General features: G+C 40.2%; 1 protein-coding gene across 1 annotated transcript; it reads right to left on the reverse strand.

Annotated features, from left to right (window-relative positions):
• Positions 1 to 15071: 15071 nt before the first annotated feature.
• On the reverse strand, positions 15072 to 17324 carry LOC125376873 (cytochrome P450 1A1-like). The gene is made up of 3 exons (XM_048389245.1): positions 17024 to 17324; positions 15992 to 16459; positions 15072 to 15172 (listed from the first exon to the last, which is right to left on the reverse strand). The coding sequence occupies exons 1-3, from the start codon at positions 17322 to 17324 to the stop codon at positions 15072 to 15074; spliced, it is 870 nt and encodes a 289-aa protein (XP_048245202.1).
• Between the last annotated feature and the right edge of the window lie 816 nt (positions 17325 to 18140).

An 18140-nucleotide genomic window follows, 5' to 3' on the forward strand; every position in this document is an offset into this window, starting at 1 on the left:
CCTTGAAAAACAGTACATCAAAATCTAAACCTTTGATGTGTTTCCGTATTATCTGTAAAACACCGGTTTTCTGGCAGCACCCCCTTTTTATTTCGAAAAAAATCTTTATTTCTGTATAAATTACCACCAAAGACAATAAATAGATCTTAATTGTGCACCCCCCCTTTTCAAAAAAGCTGTATCCGCCCATGTCAAGTATCCTTTTCACTCGAGGTTGAAAGTAATATTTACCTATATACATACGCCTTAGTCCGTCTTTGAATTTGTCAAACGTAAGGATTACCAACCACTACACTCCAGAAGTTGTATGCACATGGAACGACTTCATTAATTGTATGTAATGGTCACTCAAAACTAGCTTGTCAGGATCGAGATATCGCTTGGACAAGCCTCCGAGTTCTAAACCTTTATCTGGAGCAAGGTATACGTACGCATGACAGGTTTGATAACATCGATGATAAAGTATAAACGCCCCGGGCGAGATATCAAGTGTTCTATATTAAGAAAAGTCTCTTTGAAACATATATTCGTACTATAAGATGGATGAACCCCATACAAACCATGCTGACATTCTACAATGAGTAGATTGAACAATTGTAAGAAATATTACTATTTTTGTTTAATTTGTTTATTAATAAAATGTTATAGATATTTGAATATTATTGAGCTTATTTCTTCACAACCAAAAGAAGTAAAAATAACAAGAATATTTCGATTTCCAAAACCATTTTTGGAGTGGAAGTTCGTTAGAATACATTGTGTTTGTTATGAGTGACATTTGACAACAGCCTCGACGGGATGTAAACAAATACTTCTCTAAGAGGTTTGATTCTGAGATAAACCGGCTGTGTTTTGAAATTTGATGTAGACCCACTGTAAGTTAGATAACTCTTATTTTTATTTGGAACCGAGCACTTTAACGTTGCAATGTTAAAACAGATTACTGTTTCACAAGGGCAACCTTATACGGTGAGGTGAGGTGAAATCGGGTTTAACGTCGCGTCCAAGATTATTGCACGTATATAGCGACGTGCATGTACGTGTATGTGTGTGTGTAGCTGCTTGTACAAGTCCGGACTGATGCCGATTTATAGTGCTAGCTCACTGAGATACCATGCCGCAGTTTAACATGAATACCCCACTCAGACACAGTATACTGACTCCGAGCCGACCAGTCCTTGTTTAAGCCTCTTAATGCCGAGCGCAGACAGGGTAACAACAAGTGCCATCTTTTAACGTCTTTTGGTATGACGCGGCCGGGGATCGAACTTCGGACCTTCCGCTCTACCACAAGACCACGGAGGCGGCCCCCTTATACGGCAATACTTACAGGAAGTCATCGAGGGACACTCAACGCTTGAAAATAACACAATCATGGTCTTGTGCTCATTAAGCAAAGTGAGTATGGTTTTACGCATCTTCCCGAGGCAAGAGAGTTAACTGACTTTAAAAGTCCAGTTTCCACCCTTGCCGAACTAGGCTGGAATGACTGGGCTCGATCGTAGTGCCACCAGTGGATATTACCAGTTATGTCCCTTCTAACGCCCACCCTTTGGACCAATCAGATTCCAACTCTCGTATCACTTGCGTTTGCTTCACACAAAATGGCGGCGCCAAGTCAGGACGATCTGATCGATTATCAAGATCTATATTGTGATAAAACGGGTCTTACATCGCGAAATGCATCAAATCACGTGAGCACCTTGATTAAAAACATGAAAAGATTTGGAATAATATCTGTTGACAACGAGGTGGCGGTGCACATGCTTTGCAAATACTGCAGTCGGTCGAAATCTGCACGACAGTTTACGAACCGGATTTCGATTTCGGTGCGCGATTTTGATTGGACTATGCATAGACTCGTTAGTCCAGCCAAAATGTAACTCCATAATACCAGCCTAGTTCGGTACCAGCAAGGATAGAAACTGGACTTTTATAGTCAGTTAACTCACTTGCCTCGGGAAGATGGATTTACGCCGCTTTTAGCAATATTCCAGCCATATCACGTCGGAGAACACCAGAAATGGGCTTCACACATTGTACCCATGTCGGGAAACGAATCCGGGTCTTCGGCGTGACGAACAAACGCTTCAACCACTAGGCTACCCGACCGCCCCGATTTTGCAAAGGTTACGGGAAATTTATTGTCAAAACTGGCATGGTAGCTATAGTTGTTCTTCTTCATGATTCAATTCCTCAGCCACTACAATGATATAAGGTCTGCTACAGAACAGGAAAAGTATGTTAGATGAGGGCTTATTAAAGGGGAAGTGTACACGCAAAAATCACTTTCTTTCTTTTTCTAAACAAAACGCAATTTTAGAATTAGTTAGTATCTGTGTTTGAAAATATACACTCATTTTTTCTCACAGTGAAAGTAGGAAGCTCACAATAGTGTTAAAATGATATGCCGTTATGAGGCCTTCGTTTTACGAGCAAAATAGGCCTGAGTTATCCCCCTTAGATTATGACGTAATTGGTGCTAATTCAACTGGGTCCCTGTCTATTCTCAACGCAAAAGATATCAAGGACCAGTTTTTATGTAAAACAACATGGTCTACGACACACTCCGGCGCAGTGGTGACTCAGTATAACACAATTCTGGCTGGCATCTGAGACGCTAAAATCACAAAACTGTACCTACACCACGTGAAGCGGCTCTAACAAAGCATGATGACGTCATAATGTTTATCAAATGGCACCAATGACGTCATATTGCAAGGGGCATAAGCCATGGTGTTTTTGTTATGGAAATAGAACACTTAGTAAATGTGAAAAATATAAATCGTTTTAATGCAAAAAATATGTAAATTAAATATGATGTTTTTATATTTTTGTCTATGACACTTCTATGTTAACACTTTTAATGTGGAAAAAGTACAAGAAAAATTGGTTCATTTCCGTGTGAACTTGCCCTTTAAAGCTTTATGTAAATTCAGAGTGTCATTACACAACTTCAATATAAATGTCAGACGTAGATGTGAATATCGAGATGGTACTTGTTGTTACCCTGTCTGGCGCTCGGCATTAAGGTGCTAAAACAAGGACTGGTCGGGCTCGGAGTCAGTATACTGTGTCTGAGTGGGGTATTCATGTTAAACTGCGGCATGGTATCTCAGTGAGCTAGCAATATAAATCGGCATCAGTCCGGACTAGTACAAGCAGCCACACAAACACACACACGTACATGCACGTCGCTATATAAGTGCAATAATCCCGGACGCGACCCATTTCACCTCACCTCACCTATGACTTGAAGAGATCGAGGTTTTCATTGTGTTCGTGTTATTGACAACTTTGTTCAGCGTAAAGGCAACTAGTTTATCCCCACTGGTTATGTAACTGTATAACAGGACGACCTGCTATAGCTCATACAGGATTAGCTGCTTCATGTTGCATTAAATCTTGGTGGGAGGTTTGACTTTGTGGTATATCGCATGTCTTATAAAAGTGGGTGCTTACCGTCGTTTATCGGGATTAGGTCTTAGGAAAGCAAATCTCACAACCGTGGTGCTTCCGGATCTGCTTATACCAACGATGATTAGTTTCACATGGAATTAGTTCCACTGGAACAAATATTGCCAATGAAAATGTATCTCGCCCAGTGAAATTGAGCACATGTGGAAGAAATCTTCAGTGATTCGATGAAATCAACATGCATATTTAAGTTCCATATGATTACAATAATATGTCGCCCCGTGAAGATCAGGGGTGGAATATGTCTCCAGCAACCTTGCTTGTGTAAGAGGCGGCTTTGCTTGTGTAAGAGGCGTCTAACAGGATCGGGTGGTCAGGCTCGCTGACTTGGTTGATCAATCACTTGATTGTCCGGTCAAGACTCGATTATTTAAAGACCGCCGTCACATAGCTGGAATGTTGCCGAGCGAGGCGTTAAACAACAAACAAACAAAGAAACAAAACAATATATATCAGGTTAGGGTCAGGAACATTTTCACGAGGAAATTTGTGCCGGACCTAAAACACTAAGAGAAACATGGGTGAACAAAATCGTGGAAACATTTTCCTAAAAGACACTGTACAAAACATTTAAAACCTGCATCACTTCGGGCCCTCCACCATCAACCTGACGACCAAGCAGGCCACCGGTCAAAGCACCTGATTCACCGAGTCGCCGCTTACGACTGACATTTTACACTAATGTGATTGACAAGATTCTGGAAGAACATGGCAACTATGCCGACATCGCTTCCGAAATGTTGTAGTCTCCCCATTGTTCTCGGTGCCTTAGGTTTGGTACCTCCCAATCTGTTGACTGACATCGGGAGAGTACCCGGGTTTGCTACCAGGAATACAGCCCTTCTGACAATCTGGGTAATGCAGAAGGCTGCAGTGTTGAGGAGTCTTCACATTCTCCGAAAAGTTGGGTTTGAATAGGCAGCGCTCCCTGGGAGAAGCCCCATTCGATGTTTGGGCTGCATGTAGAAGGGGCAAGGGCCCTGGGCTGATGATGAGCCTAACCAGCCCGACTGTGTCAGGATCACCCAAACCCTCTTTGCTGTATTTTTTATGTTAATCTGACACCAGAAATGGGCTTCACACATTGTACCCATGTCGAGATTCGAAACCGGGTCTTCGGCGTGACGAGCGAACGCTTTAACCGCTAGGCTACCCGACCACCAATCTGAAAAATGAACGTTTTGTACTGCGTGAATGCCTCTTTTCATAACACTGTGATTTGACACCGTCTGCGAAGCTTTATCCTGATTATACAATGATGATTATACAATGATGATTTTACAATGATGATTATACAATGATGATTATACAATGATTTGTCGTGAACCTGCTGCTAGATGTCTGTGATTTTACGACGATTCGTTTGCTCATCAATTATTCTTGTTTGTTTCCATTGTTTTTGTTAGTTTGTTTGTTCTTTAACGCCGCACTCAGTAATTTTCAAGCTATATGACGGCGGTCTGTAAAATCGAGTCTGTGTCAGACAATCCAGTGATTGACATCATGAGGATCGATCCACGCAATTGGGATATGACGACATGTTTCATCAAAATTAGCCAGCCTGACCACCCGATCCCATAAGTCGCCTCTTACCACTGGCATGGTCGCCTTTTACGGCAAGCATGGGTTGCTGAAGACAGATTCTACCCCGGATCTTCACGGGTTGTTTGATCGTAATAAAGATAAAAATACGTTCGTTGAGGTCAAATATTTATATTTTATTTTACGCACAGGGGTGGGTAAAATATATATAATTCTTTCACATGAATCGACGTGAACTATGTTTACAGTAACATGTATTTTGTTCTGTCAGAGAGGCCTCTGTTGTCTATATACGTGAGTGAGTTAAACGCAGCTTTTGACAGTATTCCGTGTCTGCTTAATGTGGGAGAAAAGCCCGAAGTGATGCAGGTTTTAGACGTTTACCACTTTGGTGAAACCCACGAGCACGGGTATGGTGCTGACAAACCCAGAAACATAGAACCAGGATTCGAACCACAATCATAGGTTTCTGACCCACCAAAGGGGCGCAACTCTGCATGGCGAACTGTGACGCCTTAGACGACTGGTCTCTGTGAAAGTGGTCTGGGGTGACCAAAATCTATAATAAATTATATTTTTTTGTGAAGCATTTGATAATTATTCCAATTCAAAGTTATGTTTTATATTTCATACTTTTCAAATCCAAAGATACTAGATTTCTGAGTATTTGACTTCGGTCAGTCGACCCCTTGAACCGAAAAGATAATAAATAGCTAAAAAGTTGTCGACGAAGGGATCGATATTGGATATTCTGAGGAGGGGGTGTGGAGGATGGGAGGTGCATGCTGGGATTTGTCCTGGAAACAGAACATATTTCCTGTCTCTGCAATCAAAATACATTTGACCGCCTCCTGTCGGTGGTTCGATCAGGCCGTGACATACCAAAATGCGTAATAGATGGTACTTGTTGTTATCCTGCCTTGCGCTCGGCATTCAGGGGATAAAACATGGATTGGCCGGCTTGGAGTCAGTGTACTCACCGCATGGTCTCTCTCTGTCTCTCTGTGTCTGTCTGTCTCTCTCGCTCTCTCTCACACACAAACACACCACACGTGAAAATAATTGGCGTACATTTAATTTTTTAAATTTTATTGAAATATTTTGGCGTTTTGTAAATAGCCTTTTTCACATTGACTGTAACACATGCACTACACTCCTCCATCTCTTGTGCAGAGTACTTGTTACGTGTGTATTCGTATTCAGGCGATGAAATGTCTGATGCAGCAAAACATAGAGCAGATGATCGCATCCATAGGGCATAAACTGCCGGGAAAAAGAAAGTACCCTTGAAAATTAGATTTGACCAAACAAACCTTATCTAAACGTTACAAGGCTGAAAAGAGTCGTCGAAATAACACTGCAAACATAGGTAAAAAACATCCTACATACCCGAATAAAAATTAACACATCACCATCGAGTAACCATTTCGTGTTTGTTCCTTTTATAGTTACCATCAAACATGGGTGTGTACTTTCTCCTGCCCGTACGCACCAACAAAAGATAAGATGAGATAAGATAGCAATTTATTACCCGGAAGGAAATTACATCTTCGCCAGGTTTCAGCTTATTGAGAAACACATATACATACGGGGTCTCCTCACTTTGCCATCACCTGTTGTTTGGAATAGGTGATGCAGTCATGTGTGTTGATTGGAAGAGTGAATGAGTATGTATGATATTACGCCGCTTTTAGCAATATTCCAGCAATACCACGGCAGGGGACACCAGAAATGGGCTTCACAAATTGTACCCATGTCGGGAATCGAACCCGGGTCTTCGGCGTGACGAGCGAACGCTTTAACCACTAGGCTACCCGGCCGCCCGTTGATTGGAAGAACAATAAGAGTCACCAGGGCTCATCTGAACATTTTATTGTACATTGGTAGACTACACATGTTATGCTGCATGTTATACAGATTGTTTTAAGAATTCATACATTCATACATTGCACAGCAAATAATCTGACGTGTCTACATGTCATTAGCAATTATTAATACATGTATTGATATATACACTACACAGGACATAATCAAATTCAAAATTACAAATTAAAGTCCAACAAAATGTGATACGGAATCTGCATATTGTACAGGTGTCTTCACATGGACCAGAAGCTAGTCCATTCGCGTTTGAGAACTTGAACAGATTCGGATGTGGATGACCTGTCTTGTTCATTCTGGCATGCCAACCCTCTACATGGTTTGTGGTTCTGGCGTTCGTTGCTGAAATGGTTCCACATTGTTCTATCAGGTGTGTCTACCCACTACAATGCCACGTAGTTGCAAACTGAAGTAGTGCAGGGTCGGCGGCTGGGTTGGCAAGGTCGGCGTCTTCAATGGCATGCCACCAGACGTTGTCCATGTCACCAATCCTCACCGACGGCAAGTCTCAAGCACGTCTGATAAACAGGTTCACGACTGGATCAATATTGAATCTTGTCTGTTCTCCAAATCTCTGAACATTTCGCCATGATTTAATACTTTAATATAGTGAAAACTACTTATCTATCAGGGGCGGTCGGGTAGCCTTGTGGTTAAAACGTTCGCTCGTCACGCCGAAGACCCGGGTTCGATTCCCGACATGGGTACAATGTGTGAAGCCCATTTCTGGTGCCCCCCGCCGTGATATTGCTGGAATATTGCTAAAAGCGGCGTAAAACCAAACTCACTCACTCACTCACTTAACTGTGTTCACTGTTAGGGACCTCTAGCTGTTGATGGTCTAAGTGAGATCAGTTCACCTGCCACCTTTGGACATGCTCCCTTTCCTTGTGAAAACACCACCACTGTTAATCCCCACCAGCCTGGTGGCAAAATGAGGATCAATAAACCATACATACAGATAAGAACATCATGGTTGTAGCTAACATCAAATGTGGCATTAAATTAACAACAATTATGTATCACACAACTGAGGCTATGAATATAACGTTACACATATAATGCTTTCTGAATAACATAAGAACACTTCTGCATATAATTACAACTGTATATTCCCTTTCATGCAATACCATTTAAATGCACACATATATAAAATACAAAAGTCGAAAGATGAGCTGTATAATTTACTCCAGATAGTGCCGTTTTAAGTGACGTTGACAAGTCAAATATATGTTTGGGGCTTAACGAATCATAAGGACATAAAAATTTCCTAGTACTTATAAATAGACGTTCCAAACATTAATCCTTATTGGGGTGTGAAAAAATGCAGTTTCCGTTATCCGGATACCTGCCGACACTTACCCAAAACGCGTCCGGGTATCCGGTGGCAGATACCTTGCCAGATACCAGATCCGTGGTATCCGGCATGGACACCTCACCTGAAAGTATGCCACCTGGAATCCGGGTATCCGGCACCAGATACCTCAATCTGGGTGTCCAAGGATCCGGCACTGGATACCAAGGATCGGGCACCGGAAACCTCAATCTGAGTTTCTAAAAACATGTCACAATTTGGGGGGAGCATTTTGTTCAATTAAGTGTGAAACACCTAAATATATATTGGAAACTAACCAAGAAAATTGAACATTGCTGAAGGTATCCGGAAGGTATCCGGCAGGTATCTGGATGCAATTTTTCAAGATGTCTTATTTCTGGTAAATAATGTTAGCCTGGGCATATCAGAGCTGTAGTAATATTCTGTGTCATTTTAGTTGTAAATATCCCCTTAAAGTTGAGATCTATGGGCATGAACTTTTGGAAAAGACAGTTTTTTTCAATTTTCATCTATAATTCTTTTTAGATGTTAAGCTGTTTAATGAACAAACGTCAGTTCTAATACATGTATGATGATATCCTTAAATTTCATGTTCAGACTTCCAGATTGTTCTGAGTGAAAGTATAAACTCATCGACTGTGTGCTCACTTGGGCCTTTGGTCCTATTGAGATGATAATATGATTATTTGTAAAGGTACAAGTACTTGTCACAAGCATACCAGCTTCATTTAAGTTTGAAACACTATATGCCTCACTCTGAGGGTGACATGTACCAGATTTCATCACACTACAGAGAGCTGTTCCTCAGTTACTGTGAACATTTTTACTGAAAGACATTGAAAGCTAATTTGACCTTCAATATCAGTTGCGACTATTTCAAAAACAATTGTAAAGTGCTTCATTCAGTGTAATATTGACAAACATATGACAATGTTATACAACTATACGTATAAGAGTTATTTAGACTTCTGCAGGAAAAGGCACATTAGAGAACAAGAGTCATCAGAAAGTGGCATATACCCCCGGCAGCTGTCTGTAAAGTAACCACTAGTAAATGTGCAATTCTGTATGTAATGAGTCAACAGTTTAAAGTTCTTTAAGAAGCATACATTGTTTACCCACAAAAGATCCACAATGGTTGCATCCATATGAATGCCAAGTTTCGATCAAATACATTGAATGGTTTTCGAATTCTGCCCCAGAAACGAACCTCATCCCCAATTGAGTCTATGTCCAACTTCATTCCATAAAATTTTTAAAAAAAAATAATTAGAAAAACCCCAAAATATCAAAAGGCACCCCTTCAGTGAGTCTATGTCAAACTTCATTCCATAAACATTTAAAAAAATAAAATTTGGAAAAATCACAAAATATCAATAGGCACCACTTCAGTATGTGCCTGATAGATTTGCCAAGTTTCAATCAAATACACTGAATGGTTTTCGAATTCTGCCCCGAAAACGAACCCCATCCCCAATTGAGTCTATGTCAAACTTCATTCCATAAACATTTAAGAAATAAAAATTAGAAAAATCACAAAATATCAAAAGGCACCACTTCAGTATGTGCCTGATAGATTTGCCAAGTTTCGATCAAATACACTGAATGGTTTTCGATTTCTGCCCCGAAAATGAACCCCATCCCCAATTGAGTCTTTGTCAAAGTTCATTCAATAAACATTTAAAATAATAAAAATTAGAAAAATCCCAAAATATCAAAAGGCATCACTTCAGTATGTGCCTGATAGATTTGCCAAGTTTCGATCAAATACACTGAATGGTTTTCGAATTCTGCCCCGAAAACGAACCCCATCCCCAATTGAGTCTATGTCAAACTTCATTCCATAAACATTTAAAAAATAAAAATTAGAAAAATCACAAAATATCAAAAGGCATCACTTCAGTATGTGCCTGATAGATTTGCCAAGTTTCGATCAAATACACTGAATGGTTTTCGAATTCTGCCCCGAAAACGAACCCCATCCCCAATTGAGTCTAAGTTAAACTTCATTCCATAAACATTTAAAAAATAAAAATTAGAAAAATCACAAAATATCAAAAGGCACCACTTCAGTATGTGCCTGATAGATTTGCCAAGTTTCGATCAAATACACTGAATGGTTTTCGATTTCTTCCCCGAAAACGAACCCCATCCCCAATTGAGTCTATGTCCAACTTCATTCCATATAAAATTTAAAAAATAAAAATTAGAAAAATCCCAAAATATCAAAAGGCACCACTTCAGTATGTGCCTGATGGATTTGCCAAGTTTTGATCAAATACACTGAATCGTTTGGGAATCCTGCCCCGGAAAAGGAAATGATTACGGACGGACAGACGAATGGACAGGGACAGACAGATTTGCTGATCACTATATCTCCCCGCATTATATGCCGGGGGGATAAAAAGTAAGTGTATGACCTTTTGCCAACTTCTATCCCTGCCCTAAAATTGAGTTTGGCCATTAACAATTTTTTTGTCTGGCTATGACATTGACCTTTGACATAGCTGATCAATGTGTTATTCCAAAGATGTCCAAGCAATGCATGGTTTCATACGATAACTGTGGCTATCAAACTGAGGCAAAATATTTGAAAATCCCCATTTACACATCTGGCTAATGAAACATAAACAACAACAAAATTATCAATTTCTTTTATTTATATGCCTATATCACACATTGAACAGTGTTCACAAGATGGTTCCTGATGCAGTATGCAATTTACTCCTATTCTTCTATACTCGTAACAGAGCGGGATAACTGTTCGCTTGTTACAGTTCAGAGTTACTTGCCTTCAAACATCCTTTTCCTTCTATATTGCCATGGAAAAACAGGAACCAGGATGAGGGGAGGCCAGATGGGCTCTATCCCTGTTGCATTGTGTTAGTAGAATTGTGAACATTCTATTTGGTGTTTGGGTCCACATTTATAGACAAGTTGTCGCAAACATCATTCCTTTCAAGTGATTACCACATGGCCAAAGACAATAATTTCTTCAACGTCCTTGAAGGGTCCCACTCCGACTTGGCATTGGTTGGTCTTCTCACATTAGCCTGACCACCCTTTGTGAGTGTGTCCCAGTGTCAGTTGGCATATAACTTCTTGGTAGGCCCCCATTGAAATAACAGGACTCTCCTTATCGCTGTCTGCCAATCACTTCGGAAATCTGGAAGGGTCCTTCCAGACTGTCAACCGGGTATCTCAAGCTGGACTTCAGTTTCTGCAGAATTATGTATAAAGATTGTAGCAATAAAAAAGAATTGTTGCAACATGTACTTACAGATAAAAGGCAGCAAATTCACTTAATTTATCATCTTTGAGTTTTGTTATATACCAAACATTTGAGATATATATTGTTCCATGCTGATGAGTTGAAACAATCATTAACAGACATCTCTTAAAAATGTTCCTAGCAACCTATGCTTGCCATACAAGCCAAAGTAATAGATGAGGTAGCAAGTGGGCTCATTGATCGCTCGTAATCGTACCCAATAACGTGGGATGTTGTCCGTAACAGTCATCATCGGTGCGTCTCGATCGAGCTCATAACATTAATCACTGGTTTGCCTAGTTGAGATTTGATTATTTATAATCCTTGTCATTTAGCCTAACTATTGCTGGATGAGATGTTAAATGAGTGAATTGGGTTTAACGCCTCTTTGAACAGTATTCCAGTTATCACGGCATGTAAGCTTGATGTGGGAAGAAAGCCCGAAGTGATGCAGGTCTTACATGTTTACCACTTTGATGAAACCCACAAGCAAGTGTATGATGCTACCCTCGATTCAAACCCACGACCATCTGTTTCTGTCAAGCCCAAGAGATGCAACTATGCACAGCAAGTTGTGGTGCCTTTGATAATTAGGCCATCCATGCCAACAGGTGATAAAGAACAAGCAAACTGAAGAAATATTTGCAGAATAGCTACATGAACATGATGAACCAAACAGAATAATTTCAAATATTTACCACTCACTGCTACTCTTCTCTTGTTCCTCATTGCTTCTCTTTTTCCATTGATGCTGTGCAGATGACTGACTCATTCATTCATCCAGACATTCTGCAAACATAAGTAGCATTCACATTAAAGAAATGTCCAAACTGTACATTGAATTCAATTGAAAAGACCCCAGCTGAGATTCCAACTTAGAACTGTCCTTATTAAAATATTTCATCCCAAACATTCAGAGATAAAACATAACTAACCCCATATTTAACAACTGTCAAACAATTATTTGACAACAAAGCCAGGGTCATTCAACATACACTTTACATAGGGAATCACTTGTTGCAAAAAAAGATCCTCGCCAAGGTCGGAGTCATTCCATGAAATATTGAATTATTAAGTTATGAAGCTTATACAAAACAAGGACATAACAGTGTAATTATTAAAATATCATAAGCGTAAAAAAATAAAGTCTTTGGTGGCCATTAATGTAAATTATAGTCTGTATTAGCATCCCACGAAAGTTTAGAGTTAATAATCGTAGATCTTTGTACTTTTCTTCATTATCTATAAAAAGCGGATCTAATTTGGATCATCTTGTTTTGACCACAAATCGATTACGCCCCTTAATGGCCTTATGCAAAGGGGCAAATCCTTGTCGTCATAACAAACAGTTGACCATAATACTAAAAAAAGGACCCTTGGCGTTTACGGTAAAGTATGTAGAGCAGGAAAATATCTAAATCAATCCGTTCCATAAGATATCTGCACAGAAATCATAAGGTCACGAAGCCCTGCTACGTACCTGGCATCCGCATTTGCTGCCAATCGCCTTTCCAAATACTGTTGACTTCCGCGTTGTGAATGGCTCAGGGGAACTTCGGACGGCATTTCCGTGGTGGAGGTGAATGAGAACAATGTATCGATACACGAGGTAAGCTTATCGTAATCAAGCATCACAGTGTATATCGATACAAGAGGTTTGTTTACATCCATGTTCTAAAATGGCGCCCTGGACCGTAGGGGAATATGGGTAAAATGGCTTGTTCCGGGTTAACACTAAGCTGGGCCCCCGTCTCTAATATCACAATATTGTTTGGCGCAAGTTGACGACGCGCATAGGGAGCCGGGAACCAGCTTAACACGACATAAGCTGGTTCCCGGCTCTCTATTTGTTTATTTAGAAAATGGCATTGAAGCATCTGTTTCTGTTTTGGAATGTTCTTGCAAACACCTCTGGTTACTGAACCAATGAAATGTCATAAAATGAATAAATATGATTTTTCATCTTAACAATTTTTTTGTTTTGCTTATTTAAGAAATATGATATTGATCATTCATTACATAGGTGCTAACATATATCAAATATACTAATGCCCTGAATGTTTTCCTACAATTAATACAGCTCACTGAACGAAGTTTTTAGTTCCATGTCAGTAGAAAAATTACATTGATATTCTTATGTACCGGTACTTCATTAGGTGTTTTCTGTGGATGCCATTAGTCTTATGCACCCATTTGGGTTAATGATATTCTGTTTCCAACTTCAATGAAACTCGTCTGTCAAGATGTAACAAGTACTGATACAGTTCCAAAATAATCTTTTAATCTCACCAGGAACAAAGGCCCAAGTGAGCACATAGCCAATGACTTTCATTTTTGTGTCAGAGTGAGTATGGTGTTATGCCACTTTATGCGCAAAATTCCAACAATATCATGATGGGTGACACCAAGCAATGTACTGATGTGGTGAATCGAAGGCTTCAACCACTAGGCTAGAACAAACTGGGAATATGAAGATGAAATGTAAGGATACCATCATACCAGGACTGAATGCTTTTCATTTAATACGCTGAACATCTAAAATGAAATATATATGAACTTGAAAAATGTTTTCACCAAAAGTACATGCCCATAGATCTCAACTTTAAGGGGATATTTACAACTAAAATAGCACAGAATATTACTACAGCTATCTGCTATGCCCAGGCTAACATTATTTACTAGGAGAAAGACATCTTGAAAAATTGCATCCGGATACCTGCCGGATACCTTCAGCAATGTTCAATTTTCTTGGTTAGTTTCCAATATATTTTTAGGTGTTTCACACTTAATTGAACAAAATGCACCCCCCAAATTGTGACAAGTTTTTGGAAATTCAGAATGAGGTATCCGGACGCGTTTTGGGTAAGTGTCCGGTGGTATCCGGCAGGTATCCGGATACCGGAAACTGCATTTTTTTTGCTGTGGGGGTTTAACGTCGCGTCCAAGATTATTGCACTTATATAGCGATGTGCATGTACGTGTGTCTGTTTGTGTGGCTGCTTGTACCAGTCCGGACTGATGCCGATTCTAGTGCTAGCTCCCTGAGATACCATGCTGCAGTTTAACATGAATACCCCACTCAGACACAGTATACTGACTCCGAGCCGACCAGTCCTTGTTTTAGCCCCTTAATGCCGAGCGCCAGACAGGGTAACAACAAGTACCATCTTTTAACGTCTTTTGGTATGACGCGGCCGGGGATCGAACCCCGGACCTTCCGCTCTCCGGGCGGACGCTCTACCACGAGACCACGGAGGCGGTCCGATGAACAAAAGGGCTAAGACAGCATTCTTGTTTGAAGGTCCTGTAGGTTCGAAATTTGTTTCCATTCATATGTCCAGATTCATTCCAGATATTGAAGCCACTCCAATTTAATCCCATTTCAAAAAGGTCTTTCATATTATTGCTCCAACCTTCACTTAGTATCCACTCAGCATTACAACTGCAAAGAAGTTTAAGGATTTTACTTACCCATTAATTGCCTGTGTATGCGGCCAGAAAACCGATGGGTTGACCAGTTTCTGACACAAAGAACATTCGAAATAACTCTGTTTTCTGGGGAACTCAGATGGAGGTCCTACGTTTCCTGGTGTAGCAGATTCGAGGAATTCCGTCCACCTCCCAGATAGTATCTTCAAGCTTTATTCTGGATAACCTGTATTTCTCTGTGAACATTAATTGACCCCAAAACACCCGCTCCAACGTTCCACGCCGTTGGATATTCGTTCGTCGGAGGTCGTTCTGACGTGACCCGTAATGGGATGTCCTCAGATCTTTGTTTAGCGATAGCGAGAACTAAGATATGATTTTAATGAGATTGGTTTCAACTCGAATACACTACCTAGACAATTTATTCTATAGTTTAGCTCATTATTTTTGTGGATTATTTTCATGTTTTGGCGGATAATAATTTACAGTCTGCATTGATGAAGGTGTACATCAAATCATGCTATAAACAATGTACAGTAAACTACGGTTATAACGAACACGCTTATAACGAACTGACGGATAAAACGAACTTACTTTTTGGTCCCGACTGCTTGCTGTAGTCATGCTGTATATGTACTTATAATGAACTACGGTTATAACGAACTAAAATTAGTAGTCCCTTTGAGTTCGTTATAACCGTAGTTTACTGTAACTAGAACTCTATTCGGACAGAGCCGAGACATGCTTGATACAACAAGATCATAACATCCGTGACAGCAAGAGTAGCTGGAATGGAACGGAAATGCTATTTTGTAAGGATCTAACCTCTTTCATAATTACTGAATGTTAAAAGTCAGATTAAAGTAAACATCATTCACCTGATGAAGAAGTAAGCATATACCCCGAAACGTTGTGTTCCTCATAATAAAGAAGTTGAAATCCATAAATTCTTTTCCTTATGGGTATCACTTCTAAATGCCTTTCAAAGACCTAAAGTAAACTTACTGATATATCTTCCAAGTTCGTATTTGTAATGGAATCAGTTTCAAGAGTACCCTTGTTAAATTCACATTTTTGAAGTATTCCTGTGAAAAATAAAAATAGTTCCATCTTCGCAAATGTTTCTCCAATACATTTCCTCCTTCCTGCGGAGAAGGTCATCAACTTGCTGTAGGTACTGGGGCTCACCTTACCATTGCTATCAAGAAACCGCTCAGGTATGAACTCTTCTGGGTTGTGCCAATCTGTTTGATCCAAATGCATGGCGTGAACATTAAAGAGGACTAATGTGCCTTTTTTTATGTCAGAGCCGCACAGAGAGGTATTGCGGAGAGTCGAATGTGGCAAAATCACGCCTTCTCTTGGCCTGAATCGGAGAGCCTCCAAAAGAACAGCTTCAGTAAAGGGCAGACTGAGGTGATCCTTCCAGCTTGGATGTTGATCATTGCTTACAACTGAGTGAATCTCCTTTCTAACTCTTTGCTGGACATCTGGATACTCCGCCATTAGGATCAATGCATTTGCTAGAACATTCAGAGGCGGGAATGTAGCAGCCGCAACTATGGCATTTATTGACAGAAAAATCCCATTTAATATATTTTCTGAAAGATTTTCGGCATTTTCCTGACACATTTTACCAAGGTGATGTGCAAAGCATTCAGAATTTTCCTGTGTGTTGATCACTTGTTTCATTTTAGTGGCATGGTTATCAGAAATGTGTTTCAAACCGGTGCGCAAGTTTCTTTCATATGCTGGCAGAAAGTATGAAAACCATGGCATGAAGTTAATGAAGTGAAACAAGTTATTCCCAATGGGAAAAATTGGAAGCTTTTCATATAACTGGAGCATGTGAAGAAAGTCGCGATTGGTATGAATGTTTGCCGACCTTCCATAGCAGACTTGGTAGATGATACTGAACACAGAGCGTCTTAGATCATTAACGAGATGCGTAGAAATGCTTGAATGTACCCTTGCTTCCAAGTGTTGTACTTCACATGTGATTAGTTCTTCGATGGTTCCTCTGGAAGTCTGGACGCACCTATTCCAAGCGGTTACTATAGTTTTATGTTGAAGTTTCCATGACTCACCAAATGGGAGAAATGAAAAATTTGAATTCTTTGGCAAGATATTCCGAAGTTTGAATTGTGGTCTGTCTGCATAATCATCTCCCTTTCCAACGAGGGCTTCCCTGGCTAGTTTTCTGGAGTTGATCACAACGACGTCCTTCATCCCAAGCGACAGACGGAATACAGGACCATATTTATTTCCCAATCGAGTCAATGTTAAATGAGGCTTCTCCCCAAGGAAAGGGAAATATCCTACAAGAGGCAGACACCATGGGCCAGGTATCGCCTTGCTTCCAGAACTCAGCCAAAACGTTCTGTACATGTAGATGGTAAGGCTTGCCAAACAGAACGTGATTAACACAGGGAGGTTGTAAAACGCCGCAAGACAATTTGTCACCCCGTGAACCCCTTCATCCATTCTGGTGATGCTGGAGATTCAGAGACAAAACCTGAACTTTGCTGAGGTTAGACACACACTGGGGCCAGGTGAGCGTGGAAACAACACCGACGTGACGGCATAATGAAATGCGTGACATCAACATCAGATATGTGAATATATAATGAGGAAATGTCACATCTGGAACGGACATGTCTCCTCTGTAACAAAATACAAGGATGCTTCATCTGTACTGATACTGATCTGCGTTGATACAGTTCACTGTTCAGGATGCTGGCTTGTTTCATTATGTTCTCAACCCTTTTAATGTTCATGTTAATGAGATACAGACATTGCAGCTTTGCTGATGTAGGAGAGATACTAAACTCACATTTGCGTCAAAAAATCAAACAAGGGGCTCAGTGAAAGACTTGCAAATCTAAATAGTTTTTAAATGTATCTCGTACAGGCATGAATATTATAATTTTGGCACTTCTGAAATATTCAAATTTCTGTTTTTGATCTGTTCAGATTGAAATATCGCCCCTAAATGAGTATGTACGTTCAATGCCAATTGACCGTGCATAATGACACAGGTTGGTTAACTGTGTTCGTAGCAACACATTGAATACGCACTACCATTGATGTTCTGTTCACTGAAACAATTCACGTGCAGCGTGTTTCTTATCTCACCACCTTTACCATAATGTTTAATATATGAAAGGCCAACATCGTAATACCCATGGAAGGGAGCCCACGGGG

Source organism: Haliotis rufescens, unplaced genomic scaffold (assembly GCF_023055435.1).
Source record: "Haliotis rufescens isolate VD_foot unplaced genomic scaffold, xgHalRufe1.0.p SCAF_8, whole genome shotgun sequence".
NCBI classification, from domain to species: domain Eukaryota; kingdom Metazoa; phylum Mollusca; class Gastropoda; order Lepetellida; family Haliotidae; genus Haliotis; species Haliotis rufescens.

Excerpts from the sequence above, each read along its gene's own strand:
- LOC125376873 (XM_048389245.1), bottom strand. The coding sequence starts at position 17,324 with ATGTACAGAACGTTTTGGCTGAGTTCTGGAAGCAAGGCGATACCTGGC. Across the intron at positions 16,460-17,023 it reads TTTTTCATTTCTCCCATTTG|CAAATGCATTGATCCTAATG; the intron begins GTGAGTCATGGA and ends TGAATGTTCTAG. Across the intron at positions 15,173-15,991 it reads AAAATGTGAATTTAACAAGG|AGAAATACAGGTTATCCAGA; the intron begins GTACTCTTGAAA and ends TAATGTTCACAG.